At 43.6% G+C, this 12,938-nt stretch overlaps 1 protein-coding gene across 1 annotated transcript in view; it reads right to left on the reverse strand.

Annotated features, from left to right (window-relative positions):
* Window positions 1–12,938, reverse strand: part of LOC142652532 (uncharacterized) — a gene marked incomplete at its 5' end in the record, with an annotated part of 104,298 nt that overhangs the window by 50,137 nt on the left and 41,223 nt on the right. Inside the window, one exon of the mRNA XM_075828178.1 lies at window positions 5,758–5,894. Coding sequence (XP_075684293.1) covers window positions 5,758–5,894 — 137 coding nt within the window. The remainder of the gene's footprint in view (window positions 1–5,757; window positions 5,895–12,938) is intronic.

The raw sequence follows: 12,938 nt of genomic DNA on the forward strand, positions 1-12,938 counted from the left end.
AGGATCAGACAGGCAGTAGAGAGTGTTGCTTTACTTCACACTTCGGCAGTGAGAAGGAAGAAAGAAGAAAATACTCAAACTGCACAGCATGGGGTACTCCTAGTCAGGGAGTAATGGCTGCTACACCTAGCGCTGCTAGAGAAGAGCACTGCCTGAGAAATATACGTCCCCTCAGGGAAATAACTCTGTATCTGTAGGCTTTGGCACCTGTAGAAGAAATAGAAAGAAGCAGGGGCTTCTGACAGGTAGGATCACTGACATCTTGAGGCAAGAAGCAGCAGCTCTGTGTCCCCAGTTGTGTCCGTCCAAATGGAGAACAGTGAAGTGCTGAAGCGCCACCTACGGAGCGGCACGACTGGCCGCTGGCGGTTAAGTGAAAACGGCCAATCAGGAGAGTGGCATTATTCCTCATGAGGATAGCTGATGTGAAGGTCACCTCCCACCTGTGCAGTAAAGCGCAAAACGGCATATGCTGCCCATAATGTAAAAAAAAAAAATAGTGCTGCTGGCCTAAAAGTGCCAAGGAGCGTGGATTAGGCCAAAGGAAAGCCCCAAGGAATAGGCTGGTCTAGCGGACCACTAAAGTGCACGAGCAGTGGCCCAGTTTTGGGGGGGGGGGTCGCAGGGGTTAAGCAACACTCACCCTGCTCTCCATCTCCCAAATGTGCTGACCAGCAGGAGCACTCAAGCACTCACTCAGTGTTACTGCCTTTACTAAGGATACGCTGGTGGGAGAGGTGTTAGAGGTGCTCCTTAGACTGGTGGGTGACAGAGGAGCTGATGCTATTGTCCCTCTTATCTTGATAGGCAGATTGAACAACAGTGCATTTACAAATGGCACTGTGCATCCGCCGTAAGGTGAACACAGGGAGACCCTGTGCCCCTAGTTCTTCATGATGAAAAGAATAAAATTAAATTAAAATTCTTGGTAGAGACTCTGCTGCTATAAGCAGAAGAGTCTCCCTCCTACGACACGAAGCCAAGACTGACCAGCTCAGTGTCTGTGGGCAGGGTATATCCTGTAAAAGGTTTCACTTTTTTATTTCATAGTGTCAAGCCTCCTAGTGGGAACTGCTTATACCCACAGTCTGTGTCCCCCAATGTAACGAACAAGAAAAAAAAACTGTGATTCCTCCATTGGTTTTATTTGGGTTTAATTTTTTACGGCTCTTCCATAAAAACGACATGTTACCTTTATTGTGCGGGTCAATGTGACTACGAAGATACCACATTTTTGTAATTTTATTACCGGGATACAGCAGTTTCAGAAATATCCAATATGTGGCCCTAGTGTGCTACTTGACTCAAACACGGGCCTCAGAAACAAAAGAGCACCTTGTGGATTCTGGGGCCTCCTTTTTATTAGGATGTTTTCCAGGCACCACTATAGCCACCAAAACATAAAGAACACCCCCCCCCCCCAAAGATTATATTTAGGAGACTACACCCCACAAGGAATTCATCTAAAAGGTGTAGTGAGCATTTTGACCCCACAGGGGTTTCAAATATTTAATTAAAACTGGGCTGTGAAAATTAAAAATATTTTTTTGAAGAAATATAGAAGAAAGGGCACCCCAAAGATTGTTATGCAATTTCTCAAGAATACGGCAATATTCTGTTTATGCCCTGCTGTGTGTCCAATTTGTTTTTTGGATCGCAGATTTACTGGAATGTTTTTTTGATGCCATGTGGCATTGCCGTGAGGTATCAGTACAGTGGAAAACCCCCGAGAAGTGAACACATTGTAACGTCTATGGCCGGGGGTCGTCGTTCAGACTTACCCCTTGACGCCATGGACATCTCTCTTCACGGCATCCGCTCCCTCCAGGGAGACGCCGGCACTCACTTCCGGGTCCTCGGACTGATTCCCGCAGGGCGCGCGCGCGCGCCCCCACGCGTGCACGGCCTTAAAGGACCAGTACGCGTCCAGCTGTCACCCATCAATTATTCGCCCAAATGGCTGCTGGACTATAAAAATGGGCTCTGCCCACTGGTTCCTTACCTGAGCGTTGTTGCATAACTAAGTTTGTCTTGCAAATGGTCTTCCAGTGTTTTCCAATTCCTAGTGTTACCCGTTCCTGCTGCCTGTACCCTGTATCCCATGCTATCGTATCTACCGTGAAAGTCAAGTCGAGTCTTCCGCTGCATCCACGGTGCTACCTACTAAGAAAGTCAAGTTCTCCTTCCGCTACTGTCTACATTGCCTCAGGTACCCTTTCCGAACTATAGACATTGTTTTGTACCTTGCTGGCCAGCTGCTACCCCGCTACGCGGTACGGCCCAGTGGGTCCACACCCGGCGCCGTGACACACATTTTGGAAACTACACCCCTCGAGGAATTATTCTAAAAGGTGAAGGTAACATTTTGACCCCACAGGTGTTTTCCAGAAATCAGTGCTCAATGGCTGTTGCAGAGTATGGTAATGCGCGATTTGTGGTCTGCTAGGTACAGAACGACCGCCATTTGGTTTGTGGAGCACAGCTTTTGCCTGGTAGTTTTGTTTGGGGTTTTAATAGTATTTAAATTTACATTGTCAGGGCATATGTAAGCTGTCCGGAATACATCAGGGCATAATAAGGAGGTAGAACAACAGGTTAAATAAATAACAAAAATTAATAATCCATGAATGTTTGGTAAACTTTGAAGCAATCCTTTATACACAGGCCAGTTTTTTCAGGGCAAGAGTCACACTGATAAATATAATCCTTTCTTATCCTCATTTTGGAACACACTCTGAATACAAAGGAAGGACTCAAAAAGGTGCAATTTGGGGAATTTTGCTGGGAAAGTGTTGCCCTGGTTTAAAACTGGTGGTCTGACTTTTAGTGGAGAATATGACATTTTGGGCAGATGTGCTTGGGCTCTCCCCTTCCCAGCTGTCCAATTAAAAGGGCTTTGATAACCACATCTTTAAACGGAAGGAAAGTTCCCATCTGGCCTGCACAACAGGATAGTACAAAAGCGTTATACAATGCTATCTGTACGATGTGGACAGCCAGCTTTTTGTACATGGCTGTGCGGTAAATCGAGGTATTGAAGAAAATATCTGTGCTCCAGTATTGCCTAGTCTTCGGCTTCTTTTCTAGCCCTATATGCAACACAAGACCCCAAAACGTCATAATCTCCGCTAGATCTACAGGGTCCACCATTCGGGTCTAGCAAATGATGACGTGGGGTTTTGGGGAGAAAAACTGATGGACGTATAAATTAATCACGGCTATCTTCAAACATTATTGTGTTCCAAGACTTTTTATTTTTTTGAAGGAGATGTGAGGGCTTCTACTTTGTAGGACAAACTGCAGTTTTTATTGGTACCATTTTGAAGTACATGCGATTTTCTTTATCACTCTTTTTCATTTTTTGGGAGGCGAGGAGACCAAAGAAACAGCAATTCGGCCATTGTTTGGCATTCGCTGTGCGGTATAAACAATCTAAGGGCCTGTTTACATGACTATTCGCTTTCCGTTCAGGGGTTCCGTCTGAGGTTTCCGTCGGGGAACTCTGCAACGGAAAGTCAAACGGAAACCACAGCTTCCGTTTGCATCACCATTGATATCAATGGTGACGGAAACACTGCTAATGGTTTCCGTTTGTCACCGTTCCGGCAGGTTTCCGACGGAATCAATAGAGCAGTTGTCCTCCTCTTTCTAACGATTTAAATGCTGCGGTCGCTATTGACCGCAGCATTTAACGAGTTAAATGAGCGGGATCGCACTCAAGCGTGATGCCGCTCGTTACTCTGAAGTGTCGGCTATAACAAACAGCCAACACCCGCATCGTATGAAGCGGGTTCACTCTGTGAGCCCGTTCCATACTTCCCCTACCCAACTTCGGCGTATGGATACGTCAAATGTCGGGAAGGGGTTAAAGACTTGTAAGGGAAAAAAAAAATGCGATTTTTATTTTTATTACTTGAAACTTACCTTTTTATTTATGCAACTTTTTTTTGTAGTCCCATGAGGGGACTTGAAGACCTGTTCTAAGCATTGTTAGAATACACTGCACTACTTATGCAGTGCAATGTAGTTTAACTAACTGTCATTTTTGAACTGACAGGCAGCCTTTTAGGCCCTGCCTCTAGCAGGGCATAATAGGCTTCTGTACAGCGCAATCCAGGAGGCCATTGTTAGGTTTCCTGATTGCCATAGCAACCATCAGCATCCCACAATCGTGTCGTGTTGTGCTGATGGAGTACAGAGGGAGTCCCCCTCCCTCTCTCAACCACTTAGATGACCTGGTCGCTATTGACCGCGGGATCTAAGGGGTTAAATAGGCCTGCAAAGGATCTGTAGGATATTTTACGCAAGACTATTTCTTATTTTAGATAAATATGAATTTTGGGGGGGTGGGTGGGAAATCTATTGCATAAGGTTGATATAATCTTAAAAGGGAACCTGTAATCGAGGTTATGCTTCTCTTAGGCTGGGTTCACACGAGCATGTTACGTCCGTAAAGGACGGAACATATTTCGGCCGCAAGTCCCGGACCGAACACACTGCAGGGAGCCGGACTCCTAGCATCATAGTTATGTACGATGCTAGGAGTCCCTGCCTCTCCGTGGAACTACTGTTCCGTACTGAAAACATGATTACAATACGGGACAGTTGTCCTGCAGCGTGGCAGGGACTCCTAGCATCGTACATAACTATGATGCTAGGAGTCCGGCTCCCTGCAGTGTGTTCGGTCCGGGACTTGCGGCCGAAATACGTTCCGTCCATTACGGACGTAACATGCTCGTGTGAACCCAGCCTAACTGTGAGCAGCATAAAGTAGCGACAGACACGCCAATTTCAGCAGTAGGTCACTTATTTGCGAACGTGCCGTAGCATGCAGCCAGTGCCATCAAAGAAGAGTCACACTTCTTCATGAGCTGCCGCTCCCCCTGCCGCTGATTGACAGAATTTTTTCCTATGCAGAGTGATAGGGAGAAATCAGTCAATAAGAGGCGAGTTGGCAGAGGGAACTGCAGCTCATGAATAAGGGTATGTTCACACGCTTAGCAAAAAACGTCTGAAAATACGGAGCGGTTTTCAAGTGAAAACCGCTCCTGATTTTCAGACGTTTTTGTAGCAACTCGCGTTTTTCGCTGCGTATTTTACGGACGTTTTTGGAGCGGTTTTTCAATGGAGTCATTGAAAAACGCCTCCAAAAACGTCCCAAGAAATGACCTGCACTTCTTTTGACGTGGTGTCATTTTACGCACCATATTTTGACGACGCGTAAAATTACGTCTCGTGGGAACAGAACACCGTAAATCTCATTGCAAGCCATGAGCAGATGTTTGTAGGCATAATTGTGCAGTTTTTTCAGGCGTAATTCGAGGCGTAAACGGCCCGAATTACGTCTGAAACCACTGCGTGTGAACATACCCTAAGCGTGACTCTTTTCTGGCAGCGTTGACGACGAGCTGCATGCAAAACTACTTCATATTAGTAAACAAGTGACAGCCTGCTGAAATCAGCATGTCTGTCACTGCTTTATGCTGCCCCCAGTAAGGGGAGAATAACCTAGATGACAAGGTCTCTTTAAAAAAAACATGTGCACTAATAACAGCAAAAAAACAAATATACTTACAAAATAAATAAATACATGCTTTCTTTTGGTGGAGGTTTCTTTGTAGATTTCCCCAAAAAACTGGTGGAGATGCCAATTTATGTGGCTACCATGTGGTTAATGTGGCTAATTGAGGAATATATTGTAATATAAACAAATGAGCATGAAGCAAAGTAATGAACTTACATATAAATAACACTCACCATGTAGACTTTAATGTGATTTGCTCCAACAAGGTGTTCCTTCATAGTCGCCATTTGCCCCTTCACGTTGCACAAGTTACACTTTACAACACTCTTATCAGAATCCAACATTTTAATATCCACTACATACTGCAGGCCTGAAAGCAAAAAATATGAAATAATTCAAAGTGATGAAAAGAAACCCACAATCAAACTGTAAGGATATGTTCACACAGAGTTTTTTGCAGGCAGAAAATTCTGCCTCAAAATTCAGTTTGGAACTTTGAGGCAGATTTTGATCTGCCTGCACGCCGTTTGCTGCGTTTTTCGCTCCCACCCATTGAGCGCCACGGGCAAAAATGCCGCGAAATACGCTTTCTCTGCCTCCCATTGATGTCAATGGGTGGTCAGAGACATAAACGCCCGAAGATAAGCGACATGACCTCTTTTTCCCGCTCGCAGGAAAAAATGCCTCCGCCTCCCATTGAAATCAATGGGAGGCATTTTCGGACGTTTTTTGGTGAGTTTTCCGATGCGTTTTCCGGACCCTCAGGCCTTACTTACACGAGCGTATTTCATGTCCGTGATACGCGTGTGAAAATCACGTGCGTCGCACGGACCTATGTAAGTCAATGGGGCCGTTCAGACATTCCGTAATTTTTACGCAGCATGTGTCCGCTGAATAAAACTCACGACATGTCCTATACTTGAGCGTTTTTCGCCCATCACACACCCATTGAAGTCAATGGGTACGTGAAAATCACACGCAGCACACCGAAGCACTTCCGTGTGTCACCTGGAAAAATCAGGTCCGGTTTTTTTTAAGTGGTCTTGCAACACAGGCTTTTTTTGTCGCCGTTTTTTACCTATTTCTTCAAGAGGTAAAGGAAAAATCAGTTTGTGGCGTTTTTTCCATCTCCCATTGATTTCAATGGGGTTTTTGGAGGAGGAAAACGCCTCAAGATAAGGCATGTCGCTTCTTTTTCCTGCAAGCGTTTTTTTCTGCTCGTGGGAAAAAAACGCCCCCACCACCCATTGAAAACAAATATTATGATTCCAATGTACATTAAATGTAACAAACAGCACACATTAACCCCTTAATGCACAGTGATGTGCATGTACATCATCAGCGGGATGTAGTTCCCACACAATGCCATACACATATATCATTGTTGAATGCCTGGGCACAACGCCTGGGATCGGAGAAAACTCAGATACGGGATGTTTAACCCAGTACCTGATCGCTAGGGCTCACTGGGAAATACGGACAACCCTGGACCTAATAAAGGCCCTCCTGGGCTGTCTAGTATTAATCTCTTAGTTCTAACATTTGCCTATGTATTTTACACACATATAAAAAAATAAAAATTACAAAAAGTAAAAGCCCCATAATGGGACTTAAAATTTTGTTTAAAAATTAATAAAATAAACGATTGTAAAAAATAAAAATTGTCACAACCAGAAAAAATACACCGTTTTTTTTTTTTTTTTAAATTTTTAAAAAAACAACATATTTCCCTACACACGTTTTGCCGGCAATTTTTAAACCGTGCCATTGTAGAATATTCACCTTTTTGTTGTTCAAGCACTCCCGTCTTGCTTTGACCCTGTGATTTGGATCACTGTTCTGCTGAGAACTTTAGTTTTTAGCAGCTTGCAGCAGGTCGTCTGGCTGTATTTCGCATAATTTACTAGTTCCCACTGAGAGCACGCACGCACGCACGCACGCACGCACGCACGCACGCGCACACACACACACACACACACACACACACACTCCAGTCTAAGTTACTATACTCTGTATCCGCTTCAAAGTGGTTGTTGGCCTGCTGTAGCTTCCCTATGAGGATACTTTTTGCACTGTTGCCGAGTTTGGAGGCAATGCCTGTGTGGTATGATGCAGCTTCCACTTCCTTACAATTAATCCTTCAGTGCATAATGGGATATCCAAACACTTGGATATTATTCTATAGTCTTTGCTTATCTTGTGAAAGTCTATAAACAATGGGGGGAATTTATCAACCTTTCTACATCAGTTTTCTGGCACAGACTACAAATTTCAGCCTTTTTATGCAACCAACCCCACTTTTGTGTAAAGGAACGTGGCTGCATAAAAGGGCGGGGCCAAAGCGGACCAACAAATGTGTTATAATTTATGCCAGAAAACTAGCGTAAAATAATAGCAGAAATCTGCAGTCTGTGGGGAATAGCAAGGTACAGGTCCGTGCTGGGCACCGTTGCCCACTTAAAAAAGATAAAAAATATTCGTAACGTCATCAGTGCTGCATCACATACAGCACGGATGACGTTGAGTGCCGATTCGCATAGGTACGGACGCTGCCCAGCATCAGTACCTTGTATGAGCCGCGGAATGAAGAGGGAGCCTGTGGGGAGAAGAGGAGCGTTAAGTTTAGTATGTAGTTTTTTTAATTTAATCTGATGGGTTGGGGTGGGGTGGATGGGGTACGGTAGTTATGCCAATTGTGGCACACAACCAGCTGAAAGATGCAACACATTTATTGAGAGGCGTTCGCCTCTTAATTAATGTCACCTCTTAATCCACATAATTGATCATTAAGACTGAAATGTCAGTCTTAATATATCTGCCCACGTATCTGTATTTTCTTGGGATGTACTTTGGTCTACATTTTTAGTAACACGTCAAATTCAGTCTGACCAATTTAAATATGTCGTCATTTATCCAGAAAAGGCCAATTGCAAGTTATTTATTCAGGTAATATTTTTCATCTTTGTAAATTTGGAGCTTCCATAGAACAGGGGTTGAACACTTAGGCTGGATTCACACGAGCATGTTACGTCCGTAAAGGACGAAACGTATTTCGGCTGCAAGTCCCGGACTGAACACACTGCAGGGAGCCAGGCTCCTAGCATCAGAGTTATGTACGACGCTAGGAGTCCCTGCCCCTCTGTGGAACTACTGACCCGTACTGAAAACATGATTACAGTACGGGACAGTTGTCCCGCATCGAGGCAGGGACTCCTGGCGTCGTACATAACTTTGATGCTAGGAGCCCGGCTCCCTGCAGTGTGTTCGGTTCGGGACTTGCCGCCGAAATACGTTCCGTCCTTTACGGGCTGAACATGCTCATGTGAATCCAGCCTTATACAAGCAACATATTTCAGTCTTTAATTTTGTTTAAAAAACAAATGCTCACAAATAATTAGTTAGCATACTAGTTTACAATAAAAAAAATACTGACGGGAACAATAAGGTAATGTTTAATTAGTAAACCAGACAAATCATTAACTTTTTAGGAGGTTGGATACTTTTGCAAAGCACGGTTTCCCTAAGGGTCAGTAGAATGTCCTTTGCAGAGAATGAGTCTGGAAAGCCAACTTTTATATTGTGGAGCCTGGACCTTGTTCTCAACTCTGCTTAACATGTCATGTTTCAGCATTTACGTAGTATACCACAAGTGATATAACTATTGCCAGTGCATCAGGTATTGCTAAAGGTATTCTGTCTATGGGAAATCTTCAAATTATGTTCTGTTGGGTGTACATAAGGACACTGGGCTAAGATTTAACAAAGGTCATAAGCTTGTAGAGCCAAGGATTTTTGTAATTGTGTGAAGTCAGAGGTAAATTCTACATGGGCCTCCTTAAAGGGGTATTCTGGAACTAAAAAATTACATTTATTTAAATAAAACAATGAAAATGATATAACTTTACAATGTACTTACGTTTCATCAGATGGCTGTAGCGTCGTATATCCTCCTCCGTCACCGCCCCCTTAGTGAAGCAAAATCTGCACTTCCTGTGCAGACCCGTCCATTTAGTCTTCTGCCTTGCTTCCGGTTTCCGGCTTTCACACTGTACGGTTACGTCACAAATGACGTAACCGTACCACGTGCTTCTTTATCTCAGAGCATGCGTGGTTAACACACTCCACCGCGCATGCTCTGTGAAATTATAACCCTTTATAAATTACCGACGGAATACGAAGTTGCGGGAATAACGGCCGTTTCGGCCGTCTTCCCGACAGGTGCAGGAGCTGTGACAGCTGCTGTCTCGTACAGAAGCTGCCGCAGCTCCTACAGCGGGGACCGATCGCTGTGTCCCCGCTGTCTAACCCCTTAAAAGCCGCGTTCAATAGAGATCGCGGCTTTTTAGGGGTTAAGTTACCATCGCCGGCCTGCTACACGATAGCGGCCGGCGATGGTTACTATGGCAACCGGACACCAAACAATGGCGTCCGGCTATGCCATCGACGGAAGCCTAATGGGTCCTGACAAAGTCAGGACCCACTATGCTTGCTGTCAGTGAATAGCTGACAGTTCTAATACACTGCACTACGCATGTAGTGCAGTGTATTAGAATAGCGATCAGGGCCTCCTGCCCTCAAGTCCTCTTGTGGGACAAAGTAATAAAGTAAAAAAAAAAAGATGTGTAAAAATAAGAAAATAAAAGTTAAAAAAAATCCCCTTTTTTTCCCTTATCAGTCCTTTTTTATTAATAAAAATATATAAATAAATAAAATATACATAATTGGTATCGCCGCGTCCGTAACGGCCTGAACTACAAAATTATCCCGCACGGTGAACGCCGTAAAAGAAAATAATAATAAACCGTACCAAAATCACAATTGTTTGGTCACTTCACCTCCCAAAAAATGTATTAAAAATAGATCAAAAAGTCGCATGTACCTAAAAATGGTCCTGATCGAAACTACAGTTCGTTACGCAAAAAATAAGTCCTCGCACGGCTTTATTGATGGAAAAATAATAAAGTTCTTGCTCTTAGAATAAGGTAACACAAAAAGTGAATGATTTTTTACAAAACGTATTTTATTGTGCAAACGCCATAAGACAAAAGAACTATAAACATCTGGTGTCACCGTAAGGCCGAGTTTACACGAGCGTGTGCATTTTGTGCAAGCAAAAAGCGCGGCGTTTTGCGTGCGCAAAAGGCAATTAACAGCTCCGTGTGTCAGCCCTTTATGATGCGCGGCTGCCTGGTTTTCGCGCAGCCGCCATCATTATGACACTCCGTTTGGATGTTTGTAAACAGAAAAGAACGTGGTGCTTTTCTGTTTTCATTCATCCTTTACAGTGCTGTTGCGCGAATCACGCGCGTCCCACGGAATTGCTTCCGTGCGACATGCGTGGTTTTCACCCACCCATTGACTTCAATGGGTGCGCGATGTGCGAACAGCGCACAAATATAGGACGTCGTGCGTTTCACGCAGCGGACATACGCTGCGTGAAAATCACGCACCTGTCTGCACGGCCCCATAGACTAACATAGGTCCCTGCGACGCGCGTTGCACGGACGTATAACACGCTCGTGTAAATGAGCCCTAATCGTATCGCCCCGCAGAATAAAGTGAATATGTCATTTATAGCGCACGGTGAACGCTGTAACAAAAATAGAATAAAAAAACAATAGTAGAATTGCTGTTTTTTTAGTCACCGCGCCACTTAAAAATAGAATAAAAACTGATCAAAAAGCCGCATGCACCCCAAGAAAACTACAATGAATTCCTCAAGGGGTCTAGTTTCCAAAATGGGGGCACCTTTTGGGGGTTTCCACTGTTTTGGTACCAGAAGACCTCTTCAAACCGTTTAACCCCTTAATGACAGGGCCATTTTGCACGTTAATGACCAAGGATTATTTTTGTTTTTTTCACGGTCACATTCCAAGAGTCGTAACTTTTTTTTTATTCCGTCGACATAGCCGTATAAGGGCTTGTTTTTTGCGGGACGAGTTTTATTTTGTAATTCCACCATTTTTAGATGCTTATAATATATCGATTAACTTTTATTAACTTTATTTTAGGAGAGAATTGAAAATAAGCAGCTATTCCAGCATTGATTTTCACGTTATAAATTTACGCCGTTTACTATGCAGCGTAAATAACATGTTAACTTTATTCTATGGCTCGGCACGGTTACGGGGATACCAAATATGTAAAGGTTTTATATGTTTTCCTACGTTTGCACAATAAAAAGCCTTTTAGAAAAAAATTACTTGTTTTTGCATCGCCGCATTCCAAGAGCCGTAACGTTTTTATTTTTCCGTCTATGTGGCCGTACGTGGGCTTGATTTTTGCGGGACAATGTGTAGTTTTCATTAGTACTATTTTGGGGTACATAGGACTTAGATTAATTTTTATTTAATTTTTTATGGTGGGAATGGGAGAAAAGAGCGAATTTTGCCGTTGTTTTTTTGGACGCCGTTCATCCAGCGGTTTAATTAATGTGTTAATTTTATTGTTCAAGTGGTTACGATCGCGGGGATACCATATATGTGTATGTGTGATTTGTTTTGACACTTTTACTTTAAAAAAACCACTTTTTGGGCAAAAAAAGGAGTTTTATTTGATTTTCACTGTAATTTTTTTTTTTGTTTTTTCACCAACTTTATTTAACGGATTGACATTTTTTTTTTAGTCCCACCAGGGGACTTCACTATGCGATGTGCCGATCGCATATATAATGCTTTGGTATACTTCGTATACCAAAGCATTATTGCCTGTCAGTATAAAACAGAGGGAGCTCCCTCCCTCTGTCAAACACATTAGATGCCGCTGTCACTATTGACAGCGGCATTTAATGGGTTAAACTGCCGGAATCGGAGCGCGCTTCGATTCCGGCAGTTGCAGCAGGAGCCAGGCTGTGTATAACAGCCGTGCTCCTGCCGCTGATCGTGTGGGTACACTGGCAGTACCCGCGCCACCACAGGACGGATATATCCCTCCTCCTGCGCGAACTAGCAGCTGCAGAGCACTGATATATCCGCCCTTCGGCGTTAAGAGGTTAAAAACGCAGATATCCAGTGATTTCAGCTTGTGCTATCAGTAATAGAATGAGAGCACCAAAATGAAGACTGAGATTGCAGAAGTTAGTAGAGCTGGGTGTAGTAGGCGGAGCAAGTGCACTGCTGCATGCACATTGCATGCTGGGACTAGAGCAGTGCATGCAGGGAGGAGAAACACAGGAAGAGAAGAGGAATGAACTTACTGAGCAAAACAAACCTCTCAAGGTAAACAATAGGGAGTAATGTTACTAAAACCATTTATTATCAAGAAAAAGCTAGTCAGAGTGCACTAATCTATTAATAGAGGAACATTGCATTGATTTAAAAAAAAAAAAAAAGGATTGGAAAACCCCTTTAATGCTCAGTTCACACCTTATTTTTCAGGTACATCGAAGGTACGTACAGCGCTCAGATGTTTCGAT

Source organism: Rhinoderma darwinii, chromosome 5 (genome assembly GCF_050947455.1).
Source record: "Rhinoderma darwinii isolate aRhiDar2 chromosome 5, aRhiDar2.hap1, whole genome shotgun sequence".
Taxonomy (NCBI): Eukaryota; Metazoa; Chordata; class Amphibia; order Anura; family Rhinodermatidae; genus Rhinoderma; species Rhinoderma darwinii.